Raw genomic sequence first — 16,487 nt, 5'->3', positions numbered from 1 at the left:
GTGGCACTCCCCTCTCCGAGGTGGCACTCCCCTCTCGGAGGTGGCATCCCCCTCTCGGAGGTGGCATCCCCCTCTCGGAGGTGGCATCCCCCTCTTGGAGGTGGCACTCACCCTTTCCAGCTCCTTCACCAGGATCCTGACCAGGACACAGCTGGTGCTGGGATTCTGGTTGATTTTCTTGTGCAGGGTCCATCGCAGCATTCCTGAAGAGTGAGAGCCAGGAAAGGTCGCCAATGGAGGGATCAGGGTGAGGTGTCACAGGGGAATCAGGGACCTGAGCACTGGAGCTGCAAAAATCCCCCCTGGGACGCTGCTCAGGCATCACTGAGAGCTAAACCAGGCTCCTCTTCCCTCTGCCTCCACCTCTGAGCCTCTGCAAGGGCCAGGCCAGCCCCTGCCCTGGGCCTGGGTGCAGCACTGATGTATTGGATCTAATTCTGGGAAACCCTTGGGAATGGCTCCTAGAGATCCTAGGGCTGGAGAAAAGCAGGGATGTGGAGTTTGCTTCCTGTTCGTCTGTTGCTCTGTTCGTGCCCAGCTGCTTTCCCCACCTGCCCCAAGGAATTTGGGATCCTACTGGTCCCAGCACAAGCCCCTGGCTGCCAACAGCTCACCCTCAGAGCGGGGACCACAAAACCTCTCAGCCCTGAGGATGCCAAGGCTCATTCCAGGCAAAATCAAATTTAATTAACTGTAAAATATTCCGTGTGCTCCAAGCAAACTCAATTTCTCAAACTTCGTTACGTTTCCCCAGGCTGTAACAGCTTCATCCTCCAAACCCATAACGCAGGGAAATAGCCGAGTCCTCAGGGAGGCGCTGGACAGGGCACGGCAAAGGAACATCCCCGAGGAGAGGGACAGCGGGACTGCAGCTCGGAGCTCGGAGAGCTGGACAGGGCTGTGGGAGGGGTCGGTGTCACAGCTGGGGGCTCTGCACTTATGTCGCAGCTTAATGCTGGCCCCGGGCGAGTGAGGGGCGTGCAGGGGGGCACAGAGGCTGTTGGGGCTGTGCAGGGGGGGACAGCCACACGGTGGTGACCGAGGCTGCTGGGGCACGGATGCAGCTCAGCAAGGATTTGGCACCTCCGGGAGAGGGTCAGGAAGGGCAAATGAGTGAAGCCACCGTATCCCCCTGCTGGCACTGAGAGGGGAATGGGGGGTGTTGGGGCCAGGCAGTGCCCAGCGGACCCCGGGCCGTGCCAGCCCCTCTCACCTCGGTCGCTCTGGCAGGACGGGTGGTGCCCGTCCAGCTCCCGCAGCAGCGCCCGCACCCGCCGCAGGATGTCCGACTCCACCTCTGCAAGGGACAACGGGGACGTGAGCCAGGCCAGCACCCCGGAGGGGACAGAACCCTCCCCACAGCCCTCAGAGCCCGGGTGAGCCGCGATGGAATCAACAGAGCTGTCCTCAAGGCCACTGGAGCGGCTCGGGAATGCCACCCCACGGACTGGTGGCCCTGGAGCCCAACTGGAGAGCGAGGTGCCCCTGCAGGGATGTGTGGCACAGAAGCTCTGCCGAGGACAGCTCACGCCTGAGCCGTGCAGAGCCCTCCTCTCCCCCCGGTCAATAAAACCCCTCACATCAGATATAGAAACCACCAAAATGAACCCAGAACGGGGCACTGGGGAGGAGCAGAAGCCCCTCAGCATTGGGCACTGCCCGGACTGAGCTGCTCTAAAACTCAAAAGTGTTTTGTCGGATCGGAGCGCTCCCCACTCAGCAAAGCTTTCGGCTGCCCCTGCAGTGCTTTGTGCCTCGTTTCCCATCTTCCAGCAGCACCTGCCAACGCCTTGGAAAGCACCCAGGTGCTTGAACAGAGGGAAATCGAGGTGTGAGAGGTCGGCGAGGGTTCATTCATCAGGACCCCCTCCCCAGCCCCCCGGGGGTTCAGCATCACCCACCTGGGCTCTCCATGGCCAGGCTGAGGCTGCAGCACATGGGGGCACTGCACAGAGCTCCTCACTCCACACGGGCATGGCCTCAGATCCGGGATCGTGCCTGCAGAAAATGAGGACACACTTGGCTTAGGTGGGGCTGGAGATCAGGGAGAGCACAAAGTCACCAGGACCCCGTGGGACCTCCCGTGGGGCAGAGGCAGAGCCCTAGGGGTGAGCACAGGCTGTGTTTGGGGCAGCAACCTCCAGCTCAAAGCTGATCCCGGTGGAATATTTGGCCCCCAAAGCATCTTGCAGCAAGGAGCTCCCCAGGAATGAGCAGCAGCATCCCTGAGAAGGGCAGGATCGGGATCCTCATCCTCCCAGGGTTTAAGAAATGTTCAATTTAAGCCAAACTGAGTCTGAAATGCAAGTTTCATCTAGGAATAAAAAGGACGAGGGAAAGCCCGAATTCCCTTTATTTAAGATGTTTTTCTATTTAATTTGAAGAATTAGGGCCAAACTCCACCCAGGTAGCTCCTAAATCTGTAAATCTCCATCACCAAATCCAACAGTCTGCAGCTGCAGGAGGAGGACGGACACGTGTGGGAGTGTCCCTGCCATGCACCACTCGAGCCCCTGAGCATCCCGCTCACAGCAGCTCCCAGACACTCCTCAGAGGTTTCCTTTAACAGCCAGGACCGGGATGTGCCCGCTGGAATGTCAGTCTGGGGCACAGGAGAACATCAGTTAACCCTCCTCGTTTCCAAACCCACAGATCTCCCCTAGAATCCCAGGCTGCAGAAGGACAGGGAATGGTTCTCCCAATCCCTCCCGTGCACGAGGCACCAAACGCCAACAGCAGCGTGACACAGGGAGGAGCTGCTGGCACTGCCATTCCCAGGATTAAAGCTCTGCTGGAAAAGCACCGCGCTCCCGAAGCCGCGGGAGACCCCCGGGCTCTGCCCCCGAGGGCTGCGCCCCGGGCTCCTCTCGGCTCTGCTGCCGGAGGAAGCAGCAGCTGAATGTGGCTAAAGGTGTCGGTGGCTCCCCACATCCGCATCCTCCTGGCAGTGCGGGGGTGGGCGCTGCTGGCCACGGCCCGGCAGAGCTTCCAAATTTAGCAAAGACCAGCGTGAGCTCCTCCCGCCCGAGAAACTTTGGTTCTCGGTTCACCTGTCTGCTTCAAAAGGGCTCCTCTTCCTCCCTGGCAGCAAAGAGTGGCTGAGGCTGAGCCCGCAGTGCCTGTGCTTGCTCCCAGTGCTTGGGCCTCCCGCGAAAATTCAACATAAAGTGACAAAAACTGGTCCCCAGCACGTTCAGAACCAGCCACGCTGTCCAGGGGAGGACAGGCAGGGGTCAGGGGAGAAGAGGATGAAAGCACACGCCCAGGAACAGGCTCTGAGGAAGGCTGGGGTCAGTCAGGGTCCTGCCAAGCTCTGGCCGCTGCTTCTCCTCGGCTGTCAGCAGCACAGGAGCCCACACGAGCGGAAAATCCCCCTTTTCCCTGGGAATGTTTTCTACCTGCTATGCTCCCCGAGGGTGAGGGTGCCAGACCCTGAGCACTGACCGTGCCCCATCCCGACCCCCGCACGGCAGGCGGGGATGCTGCTGGCCCAGAGGGAGGGGAGCAGCGGCCTCCAGGCAGCCTCTCTGCCTGCCACAGCTCTCCTGAGAGGATCCCTGGCACGAGGAAGGGAAATCGTCCCCATTTCTGGGGATGAACCCTGCACTGGTCCCAGTGCCTGCTGGACTCAGCCCCTTTATCCGGGAACCCGTCGCTGCTCCCCAGAAGCCCGGGAAGGTTCCCTGATCCACACCGGGAGGGTTTCTCTGCTCTGTCCCCCTCCTCCCCCTGGATCTCCTCCCTCCCCTGCGGCAGACACGAGGCACAGCTCATCCCAAAGCCGGGTGTTTTGCTGTCTGCCAGCTCAGCAAGACCAGAGCCTTCTCTGCATTCATCCCACTTCTTTGCAGAGCTGCAAATCTCCACTTCCTCTCCGCAATTCTTAAAATACCCGTGGCATCAGCTGGATTTTATGCCTTTTGCAGGAAAAAAATGAAACAGGAAGGGCAAGAAGAGAAGTGCCATTTCTCCCTTCAGGTTTCAATAATTCTGAGATTTGTAGTGCAAAAACCCTTAGTGACCTAAAAGCCACCTTTCCCAAGAGTTTGGGGCAGTTGTGGGGAACATCTGGGTGTATTCTTAGAAGCGAAGGGCTTGGCAGTGAAAGTGCAGCTCACCCTGGACAGGGGCAGATAAACCCGTGGGTTAAGGGGAACTGCAGGCTTAAAGGGAATCCTCCTGTTCCAAGCTACAGGTGCTGGAGACAGCAAGAGCAGGACCTGGCTGAGCACCCCGCAAGTGCCTCCTCAGCCCCTCCTCTGCAGGGCAGAGGGGGCCCAGGGTGGGGAGCAGTTTGTACGGCTGCTCTGTCTCAGCTCAGCTAATCCAAGGTGAAGTTCTGTCCCATTTTGGGATCCTCCAGCCTCTGCCTCCCTCCCACTTCTCCATCCTCCCCCTGCTCATCCCTCTGAAGCTCCTTCCTCCCAAGCAGGGATCCCCGTTTGCTCAGGCCTGGGTGTGCACAAGGAAGCTGTCACCTCCCTCCAGGGTTGTCCCTTCCCTAATCCTTACAGGCAGGGAGGAACACTGGGGACAGCACCCCGAGTGCTGGGGACAGCACCCCGAGTGCCGGGGGCACCGCCCCGAGTGCCCTCCCCCTTCTCTGAGGGCTGATCATGAGCAGGACAGGCACGAAGGCCATTGTCACCAGGTGGATTCCAGCAGATCAAACAACACTTCTGGGTGTGTCTGGAGGGTCCTGGGCACCAGCAGGTACAGCCAGCAGGTCACTGTCCCTGTAGGGTCATCGGTCCCCACACACGGCCCAGGCTGGGCTGCTCCTTGTCCTCCTTGAAGGAGGATCCACGTTCACTCACCCTTGTCAGGAACCACGGGAGGAACAGCTCATCCCTGGCCCCACAAAAGGGTATTTCCCTCTCAGCCCCGTGGCAGGGGTTGAAGCTCAGCCCTTTGTGAGGCCACTGGTGTGAGATTGGAAATCCCACACAGAGAGACGGGGGTGTGTCCATCCAGGTGAGTCACTTCAGCCCCACCGTGAAGTGACTCAGGCTGTCCCCTGGAAATGTGGGGCTGCACAGCCCCCCAGAGCCCTCCTGCTCTGCCTCACAGGCTATCAGCACCGGCGGAAACACCAAACCCCAAACCCCCCGACCAGCTGAAGCACGAGAGGCACAGAAATAGCTGAAGCGAGGCAGAAATAGCTGAAGCCACGAAAGAAAACCCCAAACCCTGCGGTGGTGGGAGCCGGGCTGGCAGCAAACCAGGCTCCCCTGGGAAGCTCCAGCGTGTCCAGGGCTCTCTGCTCCCGGCACACCCTGCCGTGGATCCCAAATGCCACCACCTGGAGCTGGGCTGGCACAGCAGCCTGGGGATGTCCCTGTCCCCCCTCCCCGTCTGCCCGAGGGCAGCGGTGCCACAGCGGCACACGGAGCACATCCCCTCGCGTTCTCCCGGTTATATTTATCCGCCCCAAAGCCATCTCCCCGCGCCTCTGCAGCCAGGGTTTAGCTACAAACTCACCGCCCGGGCACGGCTGAGCTTTCCCGGGGCTCTTTATCAGCTCCGTCACAGAGAGAGAGAAACGCGCGCCTCGCACCGGCACGGGAGAGCGGCTCTGCCTTCTCCCCATCCCACCGCAGTCACCGCCCCGATCCCAGCCCTTCCCACCCTGCCGCAGCCGCCCGGAGCAAGGAAGGATCTCACAAATACCATTGGCAGCGAGGGGCGAGGGCTCAGCGCCGGAGCGTCCCGCGGGAGCCGTGGGGAGCGCTCAGCCCGAGGGGACACACGAGCACACGGGCTCAGGGAGTGTCGTCATGGGATGACAAATGTCCTGGGGACAGCCCAAATTCGCCACCCCCTCGTGCCGCCCTCCCCCGTCTGCCCGCGGCTCCCCCGGGCGAGGCTGGTTCTGAAAGCGGCGCATCAGAGCCCGGCACGGCCCCGGGCACCCGCCCAGCGGGGCTGCCTCCTGCAGCTGGCACGGCTGGGGCACGGGGATGGGATGGGAGCGGAGGGGATGTGGGAGCTGAAGGGCCACGTCCTCCAGGGCACGCTGGGGATCTGGCACTGCATCCTCTGGGCTGCTCCGAACTGCAGCTGGCAGCTCCCGAACACCGAGAAACAGCTCCAGCAGCATCCCTGACACCCCTTAACCCCTCACATCCTCACCCCGGACCGGGCTGGAGCTGCAGGGGACCCCACCAGAGGCAGGTGGTGCATCCTGTTTGCTCTCTCCTCTTAGACCCTGTCCGTCTGCCAGTGCAGCATCCACTATTTCTGGCCTGGATCCCGACCGCCAGCACAGCTGCACAGGTAGGAAAGCAGGACAAAGGCAGCTTTCCAGCCTCCAGCCCTCCTGGCTGTGCAGGCAGCAGCAGCTCCAGGCTCCCTGAGGACCCTGGGCAAGGATAAACAGTGAGGGCAGGGTCTGCTCCTCGCCCTTCCATCAGCTGCCCCAGCACAAGGGGCCTCAGCTCAAATGAAAACCGGGCAAAACTTTGGGTATGAGGCTCAAACCCCACAGAAAGGACCCCTGCCTCATTTCTGACCCCTTTGGACACGCTGCTGGAGAGGACAGACCCGCAGGAGAGCTGGGAGCCCCACGTGTGCTGGGGCCCAGCCTGAGCCCCCTCCTGCTCTGGTTTCCAGTTTGAACTCCAGCCCGGGCAGGGCTCTGGTTCCACACCGCTCTGAGATGAAAGCAGCTGCTCTCCCTTGGGCTCTTACTGCCAAGGAAGAGCATCTCGAGCCCCGACTCTGCTTTCCAGCACCTCTTTGAGGCTCCATTTGCCTGCTGGCTGCTCTGGGAAGGCACGGCCCTGCCAGGGGAGCCCTGCCCATGGAGGGGAGAGCAAGGGCGGCTCTTGGGGCCGTTTCAGTAACAAAACCCCTTCACTGGCCCTGCAGCGAGTGTTCCTCAGCCCCTCAGCTCTGCATGAGCCCCCAGGCATCTGCTGAAGCTGTGGAAGTCCAGCAGCTTCCTGGACACCACCGACTGTTTGGAGGCTTCCTTGCCAATGTCACATTTCATTCTTCCTAAGGAAAGGAATGAGTTTTCCGGAAACAGCAGCTTTTCAGATTTAGCATCTCTTTCCATCCCCAGAGCCGACTTTGGAAAAACAATCAGAGGGGAAAAATGCGTGTGATTTGAAATTCACTGCCAGGACTGTGCTCACAAACAGCCCAGGAGAGCACTGCCCACCTGAGGGGAGAGAAAAGCAGGGAGAGCTCAAACTTCCAAATGTGGCCAACCTGGGAGAGGCCAGGCTGCTTTCCTGGGGTGGGAGGGGCTGGGAGCTGGCACAGCTGTTCCCAGCCTCCCTCCAGACCCATTCCCTGGGCATTCCCTCCCTTGGACAGGACTGGCACCAGCACAGTCCCTGGGACAGCCCTGCACTGTCACAGACATCTCTGTCACCAGCTGGGAGAGAACAGCTCTGTGCTAGCAGCAAATCCTTACGGAATCACAGAATGGTTTGGGTTGGGAGGGACCCCAAAGCCCATCCAGTGCCACCCCTGCCATGGGCAGGGACACCTCCCACTGTCCCAGGCTGCTCCAAGCCCTGCCCAGCCCTCTCTTGGCACTGTGGGGACAGAGTGATGTGACAGGTGCTGGCAGGGAGGGCACGCAGAAGCAGCCTAGAAAGGAAGGGACGAGGGTTTAGGGTTGCACCAGGACAACGAGGTCAATAAGAGGATTTGATTACAGGGCACAGGCACCAACAGCCCCCTCTGCTTTCAGCAGCACCCTGAAACTCCAGTCCGGCCTGGAGAATCACAGCAGGGACTCGCCCTCGATCAAACCCATCCAGCACAGATCTCTCAGACAGCAGCTCCCCTGTCCCAGTCACGTTTGGTGGCTGGTGCGGCCTTGAGGCGTGTCACACCTCAGAACGGAGGTGTGACTCAGCCTCCAGAGCAGCCAGGAACAGCAGCACCGCTCAGCAAAGCCAGAAGGTGGCAGGGAAAGGAGCTCCTGAGAGCCCCAGGGCTGGGTGGGAGCTGCGCCAGCCTGAGGAAGGCTGGACATGACCAGAGCAAGGCCCCTCCGGGGTCAGCACTGTCCCAAGCACTCGGAGCAGAGGAGCCCAAGGGAAAATCAGAGTTTGGGTGCTGGGGAGGGGTCCTGCCCTCGTCCCACCACACCCAGTGGATGAAAGGTCACTGTGGCCCTGTCACAGCCGCAGCTGTGCCCACCCCGGCTGTCACAGGGTGGGGGGAGATGGGAACCTGAATCCACCTGAACTGGGGCACAGGGCCCTGCCAGGGGCCACGCACAGGCTGTACATGTCCCTGTCACCTGGGCAGTGACACCGCGTCCCAGCAGGGCTGCTCGGAGCTCACAGGAGCCCAGGGGGAGCCCTCTGAACACAACAGAGAACAGGGAAGTTGCTCCAGAGGGGATGTGCAGGTTGGGGCCTGGGCAGGAGCAGTCATGGCCCTCCCATGAGCAGAGATTCCCTCATTTCGAGGCAAAATAAGGAAGCAGAGTTTGTGTCACAGAACAACCTGGACACACAGTCCCACAAGGTCCAGGGAACTCCAATAAAACCCCTGCTGGCTGCCTGGGCCGTCTCACCAGGGCCGAGACACCTCTGTGTGATACTCAGAGATGATAACGCGGTCCTGGAAGCCCAGGGAAATTTGTTCCTGTGCTCAGGCTTAGCCAAGAGAAAGAATCCCAGAATCGTTTAGGTTGGAAAAGACCTCCAGGATCACCAAGCCAAAGCTTTAAGTGAAAGACAGAAAAGAAAAAGAGCTGCTGAGCTGCAAGGACGCTTGGAGAGCTCCCATGGGAGGGAACAGCATCCCGGGGAGGTGAATGGTCACGGTGAGATGGCTCTGACCAGCCAGAGGATGCCGAGGGAAGCGCTCAGGGCAGAAGGACGAAGCCCTGCTCGCTGCAGAGCTGGCTCATGTGCATTTGTTTGCAGCTTGGGCCCGAGCACGCAGCTTTTTGCTTCCTTTCTGGACGGGGCCCTGCTCTCTGCTCCTTATCGCCGCTGCCATCGCTCTTTATTGCCCTGTCACCGCTGCTCGGGGCCCCAGGGAGCAGCCGGGGCGCCGGGCCAAGGGCAGGGGAGCCGGGCAGCCACACGACCGCACAAACAGCGGGTGCCAGAACGTGCATCACCCCGGCCGTGCCAAAATCCCCGGCACAGCCCCCCGGGAACCGGGAGCCGGGACAGGGCGCCCCGGGGGTGGCCGGGGGTGGCCCGGGGCAGGTGACTGTCCCTTGCAGCTGGCAGTTGTTCCACACAGAACAAAGGGAGCCAGCACGGGCTGGTGCTGCAGCAGCCCCGGGATGGGGTGGAACAGCCCCAGCCGGGCTGTCCGTGTGGTGTGCGGGGGTGGCCGAGGGCCTGGGACGGGACCAAAGCCGCCCGTGTCCTCTCCGGGGCACGGGCAGCAAAGCCCCCACGCTCCTGCCTGGGCCAGGCTCCAGGGCAAACCCATGGCCCAGCAGGATCCCGCTCGCTGCCAGCGGAGCTGGCACAAATATCCCTTTAGCAGCACATTCCTGATCTCCAGCACCATCGCTGCTCCCTCCCCCGATTTCTCCTGGGAAAAGGCATCGCTGCCCGCATCCACGGCTTTCCGGGCGCTTTCCCCCCCGGCACTCAGCGCTCGTGCACACGGTGCCAGCCCCTAAACAAAGCCCTCCCCGGTGACAGAGCAGCCTGGGGAGCAGCGGCGGAGACGGGAGAGGCTGAGCCGCAGGATTCCCCACGCCCGGAGCCGGGAGCACCGCGCCCTCCGGGGCTCTTACCTTCCTCAGGGCGGGCACGGGGGGCCCAGGGAGTCACAGCCCCCTCCGAGGTCCCGGCCAGCGCGGGGGACACAGCAGGGTCCCGCAGGGGACATCGCGGGTCCGCCCTGCCCGGGGAGGGGTCGCGGGTGCCGGCGGAGCCCCCGCGGCTCCCGGGCTCTGCAGCCGCTTCAGAGCGTGCGGAGCAGAAAGGGAAGCGCGAGTTATTTCGAGACAACTTCCTCTTACACAGGGAGGTCCCGCAGTGACAGAGCTGTCCCCGTGTGGGTCTCCGGCGCCCGGCGCGCTCCGGACGGGCGGGAGCAGGGAAGGAGGCTCAGCACTGCCCTGGATCCAATCCCCTCAAACCAGCCCCGCCAGTCGGGCTGCTCTGGGACCGGCCTGTGAGCCCTGGCACCGCCCCTGGCACCGGCCCTGGCACCGGCCCTGGCACTGCTGCCAACCATCCCAAACAGGGGCAATCCCTGCGCTGCTGCCGCCCAGCGAGGCAGAGAGAGCCCGGATCCTCGCACCTCCCAACAAACCGCGTTGCTCCGGGAGACCAGGAGTCCGTCCAAAGGCACTTCTGCAGCCGCCCGTTCTAGGCACGGTGTTTGTGCCTCTGCCAGCGCCTCCCGCCCGGAGCATCTCCCACGTCTGCTTTTGCTCAGAGCCCCTGCGGCTGCCCCGGCAGCTCCTGCCTGCTGCCAGCTCGGGATGCAGCCCGGGCAGGGATGCCCGGCCCCTCTGCAATGCGTTCACGGAGCAGTTTGACTCTGCCCTGACAGAGCCTGGAGCAGGTCTGGCCGTGCTCAGCAGGGTGTCATTGTCACCGCGTGTGACTCCGAGTCAGGAGAGCCGGGATGAGACCCACGGGCCCCAGGTGTGGCTGCTCGGGGCTGCCGGGCTCCGGCGGTGCCCTGACCCTCAGTCTGGATTGGGATCTGTTTGCAGGCTGGCACAATCTCGGGTGGCACAGGGCAGCGGTGAGGGGACGCAGCAGACCCAGACCAAATGTGGAGATGAGCGCTGCTCCCTGTGGGGTGTGGGGCAGGGTGGGATGAGCCCCCAGCCCCGCCAGCCTGGGCAGCTGCTGGAGCCCTGCGTGCCCCTCGTGTGTGCCCCAGGCTCTGCTGGGCACAGAGCCCAGGACAGCCCCAGCCCAGGGCCCAACCTCTTCGGCCAGAACTGTCCCCACCCGTGGCCAGGGCCATGCTGGATCAGGCCCTCTCCCCAAATGGCACCTAGAGCAGGGTCTGAGGTGCCGAGCTTTGCTGGGGAAGTAGACGGGGGAAGAAAATCCCTCTGGAGGGAGCGTGGGAGCTGCAGCTGACGCTGCATCACTTCCCATTTCTTTTGCATGAGGAAAAGCCTTAGGTACCGCTCCGTACCTGGGCCCCAGGTCAAAAATAACCTCCTTCCTTCCTGAGCGGGACAGAAAGGCAGCAGGAGGCAGCTCAGGCTGTCAGCGTCCCTCGCCGCCAATTCCCTCTCGCTGCGCTGGTGCCAAGTCCCGCATCCCCTTCCCCAGCCCCGCCCGAGCCGCCCCGCGGGCAGGAAGGCTCCGGGAAGCAGCAGCAGCAATGAAAACATCCTCGTTTCCCCCGGCCCGCGTTCATTCACGGGCGCTCCCATTCATCAGGGACACGGACACGCGGCCCGGCCCCGCGGGCACCCCCGGCCAGCCCCGCGGGCAGGTGGGCACGGCCCGGACACGCACGGGGCGCTTTGTCCTGCCAGGGTCACAATTAGCACCTTCAGGAGCCCAGGAGAAGGTTTGGGGTGTCACTGCTCCGTAGTGCGTTGTCCCATGCCTGTCCCCCTGTCCTGGTGCCACCTCTGTCTGCCTGTCCGTCCTCAGCAGGAATTTCCCAGCGTGCAGGAGCTGTGGCACGGGCCGGACCTGCCACACGCTCCTGCTTTCCATGCAAATTCCAGAGGGAAGAGGGCTCTGGCAGGACTGGGGGTGGGAGCCCCACACTTAGCATGGGAGGGGAAGGAGGGGCAGGGGCTCCCCAGCACCTCGTGTCGGGTGTGCTGTGGCTTTGCTGCACTTTCAGGGCCGGGATCTCCCACTTGCTCCCGGATATTTTCACTCCTTCCCTCCCAGCTGGTCACTGCGGGCCCCGAGCCTTCACCATTCCCTAATTTTCCCTAGAACTGAACTCTGTCCCCCTGCACAGAGAAGGGAGATGCCAGAGAGCTCCCTCGGACAATGTCTAAATGTCCAAGTGTCCATAGCACACACCCAGCACCCGCTCACGGCCACCAAGGGATCCCAACCCAAAAATCCATTTCACTAAAGCGTCCTGCTGGGACCCTTTAGCCTCACCCTACCCCTTCCCCTCCTGCCTTTTCCATCTCTGCCACAGCACCCTCTCCTGCCATGGGGCCACATTTCCTTGTGTCAGCCCCTGGAAGGGGGAGGAGAGGGTTGGTTCCCAGTGTTTTCTGATGTCATTGAACACTGAAACACAGCTGACAGAAACCCTCAGAACAGCCCAGGGAACTGCCAAATCCCCCCAGATGACATCAGCTCCTGGCCACAGAGAGAGGAAGAGCCAGGTATGACCCTGCTCACACAAAGCCTTCAGTCAGAAGACTGAAAAAAAAAAGGGAAGAACCAAACTGAAGCAGAGAAAGAACCTCTTGTGTGGCAGGCCAGGGACAAAGCAGCTCTTTGTCCCTACAAATGCTATGCTCTGGGATTTACAGGTATTTTAGAGCCCTGCCTGGTCACTTCTGTGCATAGGTGGGGTGCAGAGAGGTCGAAGTCAGGATTTTCCTCACATGGAAAAACTCTGTCTCCTGAAATGATCTCCTGATACTCCAGGGCTGGAGCCCCTCTGCTCTGGAGCCAGCCTGGGAGAGCTGGGGGTGCTCACCTGGAGAGGAGAAGGCTCCAGGGAGAGCTCAGAGCCCCTTACAGGGCCTAAAGGAGCTCTAGGAGAGCTGGAGAGGGACTGGGGACAAGGGATGGAGGGACAGGACACGGGGAATGGCTTCCCAGTGCCAGAGGGCAGGGCTGGATGGGATATTGGGAAGGAATTGTTCCCTGGGAGGGTGGGCAGGCCCTGGCACAGGGTGCCCAGAGCAGCTGGGGCTGCCCCTGGATCCCTGGCAGTGCCCAAGGCCAGGCTGGACACTGGGGCTGGGAGCAGCCTGGGACAGTGGGAGGTGTCCCTGCCCATGGCAGGGGTGGCACTGGATGGGCTTTGGGATCCCTCCCAACCCAAACCATCCTGGGATTCAATGAAACAGAAAAAGCTCACCTGAAGCACTAATTCCAGAGGGGGTTCCCAGCCTGGAGAGGACCTTGCTGCCCAGGCAGGGGCTGTCCTGCCATGGGAGCACCCACAGCTCTCTTTGCTCTGGAGATCCCGCTGCCACCTGAACCCGTGCCGGCACTGGCAGCTCCTCGCCGAGGTCACACCGCTGCGACACCAACACGGGGCGGGCTCCTCCTGGTGCTCACACTCCGGCCCGTCAGAGCCCCTCACAGCCCTTCGGTTGCCACGAGCCCCCCCAGGACTGTCAGGGTGGCGGTGCCGGGGTGAAGGTGGCAGTGTCAGGGTAGCGGTGGCAGTGTCAGGGTAGCAGTGGCAGTGCCAGGATGGCGGTGGCAGTGTCAGGGTGGCGGTGCCGGGGGAGCAAGTGCCAGGGTAGCGGTGGCAGTGTCAGGGTGGCGGTGGCAGTGCCAGGGTAGCGGTGGCAGTGCCAGGATGGCGGTGCCGGGGGAGCAGTGCCAGGGTAGCGGTGGCAGTGTCAGGGTGGCGGTGCCGGGGGAGCAGTGCCAGGGTAGCGGTGGCAGTGTCAGGGTGGCGGTGCCGGGGTGGCAGCGAGCGGGGCCGGCGCTGTTTCTCCTCCCCATCCTGCGCTGACGTTTGGTGCCTATTTCGGCCACTGCCCCGCACCCTCCCCGGCCAGGGGAGCTCGGACAGCTCCGTCCCGCCCTGGCTGCTATTCAGGGATGCTTTGCTTTCCCCCGCTTTAATTCCCGTCATTCTGTGGCTGCTGTAATGACGAAGCTCACAGGCAGCCGCGGGTCCGGAGGTGTTTGGCCAAAGCAAACGGAGCTGTCCGAGCTCCTCTCCCGTCCTGCAGGGAAAGCTCCCCTGGCAGGCGGCCAAGCCCAGCCCTGGGTGATTTCCTTACAGTTTGTGAGGGAACAGGTCACAAACCAAACACTGCTTTGATGCTGCAGCTCTATTTTCTACCCTGGCCTCCAGCCCAGATCTATTTTTACTCCAGCTCCAGCAAATATAGAAGATGAGGGGAGCTGGGCACAGGGAAAGCCAAGGTGACAGCCAGAACTGAAGTGGCTTTTTTCGTTTCTCTAAACTGAGTCACCTCCAACCCTTCTTTTTTTTTTTTCTTTTCTTTCTTTTTTTTTTTTTTTGGTATTGAAAAAGTCAAAATAAGGAGATAAAAGATAATAAAAATAAACCATGGAGTGTTCAGGTCTGGGCAGCGTCTCAGGATGTCCTGTGAGGGTGGAAAATACCATTTATTTGATAAAGACTGTGCAGGTTCTACCTGCAGGTTAATCCCAGGTCACCCACCTGTGAGCAGGAGACTTGGGAGCACCTGAAGGAAAAAATCCCAGTGCTGTGGTGGGTGCTGGAATTGTCTCATGCCAGTGACTTGCTGAGCCTTTTCTGCTCCCAGGTCAGCTCCTCTGCGGAGATTTGGAGCCTCCTCCCGTGCCTCCCACCCACCCAGGAATTCCTTGACCCAATACTGCTCCTGTACTGGAAATAAATCAACTTTTAATATTTTACAATTACTTTAAAAGTTCTCTGCACAGTATTTTACAGATCAGCACGGGCTTTACACAGATTTGCTGAGGCTACACAAATGTACACAACTGACCCCAAAGAACCCTGGAATTATTTCCAGAAAGCATCAGAGGTCAAAACCTTTGCCAGGATTATGAGTCCCTGCAGTTTGTGCTTGGTTTTCTCTATGGGACGGAAATTCTCTTGTCCAGGATTTCTGTAGGGCCAACTGAACCCAGAGGGATTGATGTCCTGGCAGGAATTTAGCCAAGGATATCAAATCCCAAAGAGCAACGTTTGACAGGATAAGGTGCTATTTCAAAGGCCTGAACAAAAATAACCACCTGCCAAATTCCAGCCCCACTGGGGACAGTGCTAAGAGCTCGCCAGGTCCTGTTTGCTGTTTTCTGGAAGATCAAGGGACTCCCTGGACTGACCCCACTGTGGCTGAGCCCTGCAGCCCCCAGACACATCCAGGGAACACAGAACCTTGGGATCAAGCTGCTTTGAGCCTGCAGCAGGCAATGAGCTCTTGTGCTGTCAGCACTGGTACCATCCCCAAAAAACCCAGAAACAGCCTGAGGCTTTTCCAGTCTTATTTCTTTGCTCATGGGGTCAGACTACCCCTAAATATGCTCAAATATTGCACCTTTCTGTACCTACAGCCTTGCAGGGAGAGGGAAGAGGTTGGAATGTTTGTGAGGAGGAGGATCTCAAATCCTGTAGTCACCTGCAGGTGTCACTCGGTGGGTTTGGCGCTGGGTCCTTCCCCAGCAGATGTGTCCCTGCAGGTGGGCTGGAGGCAACCCTGGTGCTTTCCCCAGTGCTTCCCTCCCTGCTGGGAGTCCAGCACGGCTCCTGATGGATTTCCAGCAGCTACTGAGGGTTCAGCCCTGGCCTGGCTCACAGTGCTGGGAGCAGGACGCAAGCCCAGGGGCTGGACAGGGAGAACAGCTCGGTGCTGGAATCCTGCAGGGATGAGGAATTCCTCTTCTGGATGTACAGGAAATACACGAATCCATCACCAGCTGTCCTTGCCCTGGGATGGCCTATTGCACTCCACGCTGCAGGGTCCCTGCTCTGTTCTGCTTCCCTGCAGGACACCCAACCTCCAGGATGGAAGGGAAGCCTTGAGAGACCTGTCCCCATCCCAAAAAAACTGTCCTGAGCACCCTTGACCGGTACCGGTGAAATACCACCAGGACACGGTGAAATACCATCAGGACATGGGTTGGCTGACCTGCAACTCCCATGTGCTGACAGATGCCTGACCCCACTGAGACAAGGACATTCCTTTTCCCAAATATCCCCCCAGGAGCTCACCCTTCCCCCCTGGTCCCACCTGCGCCATTTTCTGGCAGTGAATATCCCTGTCCTTGCCCTGCCCTCCCCACACAGGCACTGGCATCTGCTGATCCACGGGGGGATATCCAGGAACCACCTTCCCCCCTTGCTGAGGAACCCCGAGAGACACCAGAGCACAACGATCCCATTTCCCACTGAGCCTGGAGCAGGAGCAGCTCAGCCACCACACGGACACTGCAGTGACTCCTCAGCTGCAGGAGGTCTTGGACAAGCAGGGCTGGGCATCCTTTTCCTTCTCCTGAGCCTGGATTGGTGTGGGATGGAGTCTGGTCTGAAAGGACATGGCTCCCCTACGGCAGGGCCCCACTGAAGGTGGCAATGGGCAAACACAGCAGGGAGTGGAACTTGGAGTCCTGGGCAGGCCCAGGGGACCCTCGCAGGGCCAGTGGGTCGCTGTCCCTGGGCTTGTAGCACACGGAGATCTCACACCTGTAGGGGGACACAAGGAAACAACCCCTGAGGGAGCTGTGGGCTGAGAGCCCTCAGGGGCAGCGGGAATGGAGCTGCAAACGCAGCGGGGATGGGAATGGGGCTGCAGGCACAGCGGGGATGGGAATGGGGCTGCGAACGCAGCGGGGTTGGGAATGGGGCTGCGAACGCAGCGGGGATGGGAATGGGGCTGCGAACGCAGC

General features: G+C 60.9%; 2 protein-coding genes across 14 annotated transcripts in view; both read right to left on the bottom strand.

Moving 5' to 3' along the window:
- The window catches only part of PIK3R6 (phosphoinositide-3-kinase regulatory subunit 6), a 29,897-nt gene extending 16,570 nt beyond the window's left edge, over window positions 1–13,327 (bottom strand). Inside the window, exons 1-4 of one of the 5 annotated variants that reach the window (XM_042022115.1) lie at window positions 12,985–13,327; window positions 1,902–1,998; window positions 1,214–1,297; window positions 112–203 (exon numbers count right to left, since the gene is read on the bottom strand). In XM_042022115.1, coding sequence (XP_041878049.1) covers window positions 112–203; window positions 1,214–1,297; window positions 1,902–1,938 — 213 coding nt within the window. In that variant the 5' untranslated portion in view covers window positions 1,939–1,998; window positions 12,985–13,327. Of the gene's footprint in view, window positions 1–111; window positions 204–1,213; window positions 1,298–1,901; window positions 1,999–5,481; window positions 5,582–5,670; window positions 5,774–9,733; window positions 10,036–12,984 lie in introns of those variants that run through there. The other 4 variants (XM_042022112.1, XM_042022116.1, XM_042022114.1 and 1 more) reach the window with 4 other exon arrangements.
- Window positions 13,328–14,461: 1,134 nt separating this feature from the next.
- Window positions 14,462–16,487, bottom strand: part of PIK3R5 (phosphoinositide-3-kinase regulatory subunit 5) — a 46,553-nt gene continuing 44,527 nt past the window's right edge. For all 9 annotated transcript variants that reach the window (XM_042022102.1, XM_042022111.1, XM_042022105.1 and 6 more), the window contains one exon: window positions 14,462–16,284. In XM_042022102.1, the coding sequence (XP_041878036.1) occupies window positions 16,146–16,284 (139 nt within the window). In that variant the 3' untranslated portion in view covers window positions 14,462–16,145. The remainder of the gene's footprint in view (window positions 16,285–16,487) is intronic.

This window comes from Corvus kubaryi, unplaced genomic scaffold (genome assembly GCF_017639235.1).
Source record: "Corvus kubaryi isolate FWS band 111438036 unplaced genomic scaffold, C.kubaryi_AGA036_p1.0 37187, whole genome shotgun sequence".
Lineage (NCBI taxonomy): Eukaryota > Metazoa > Chordata > Aves > Passeriformes > Corvidae > Corvus > Corvus kubaryi.
The sequence above is the reverse complement of the archived record's forward strand: the minus strand, read 5'-3'. Positions and strand labels throughout refer to the sequence as shown.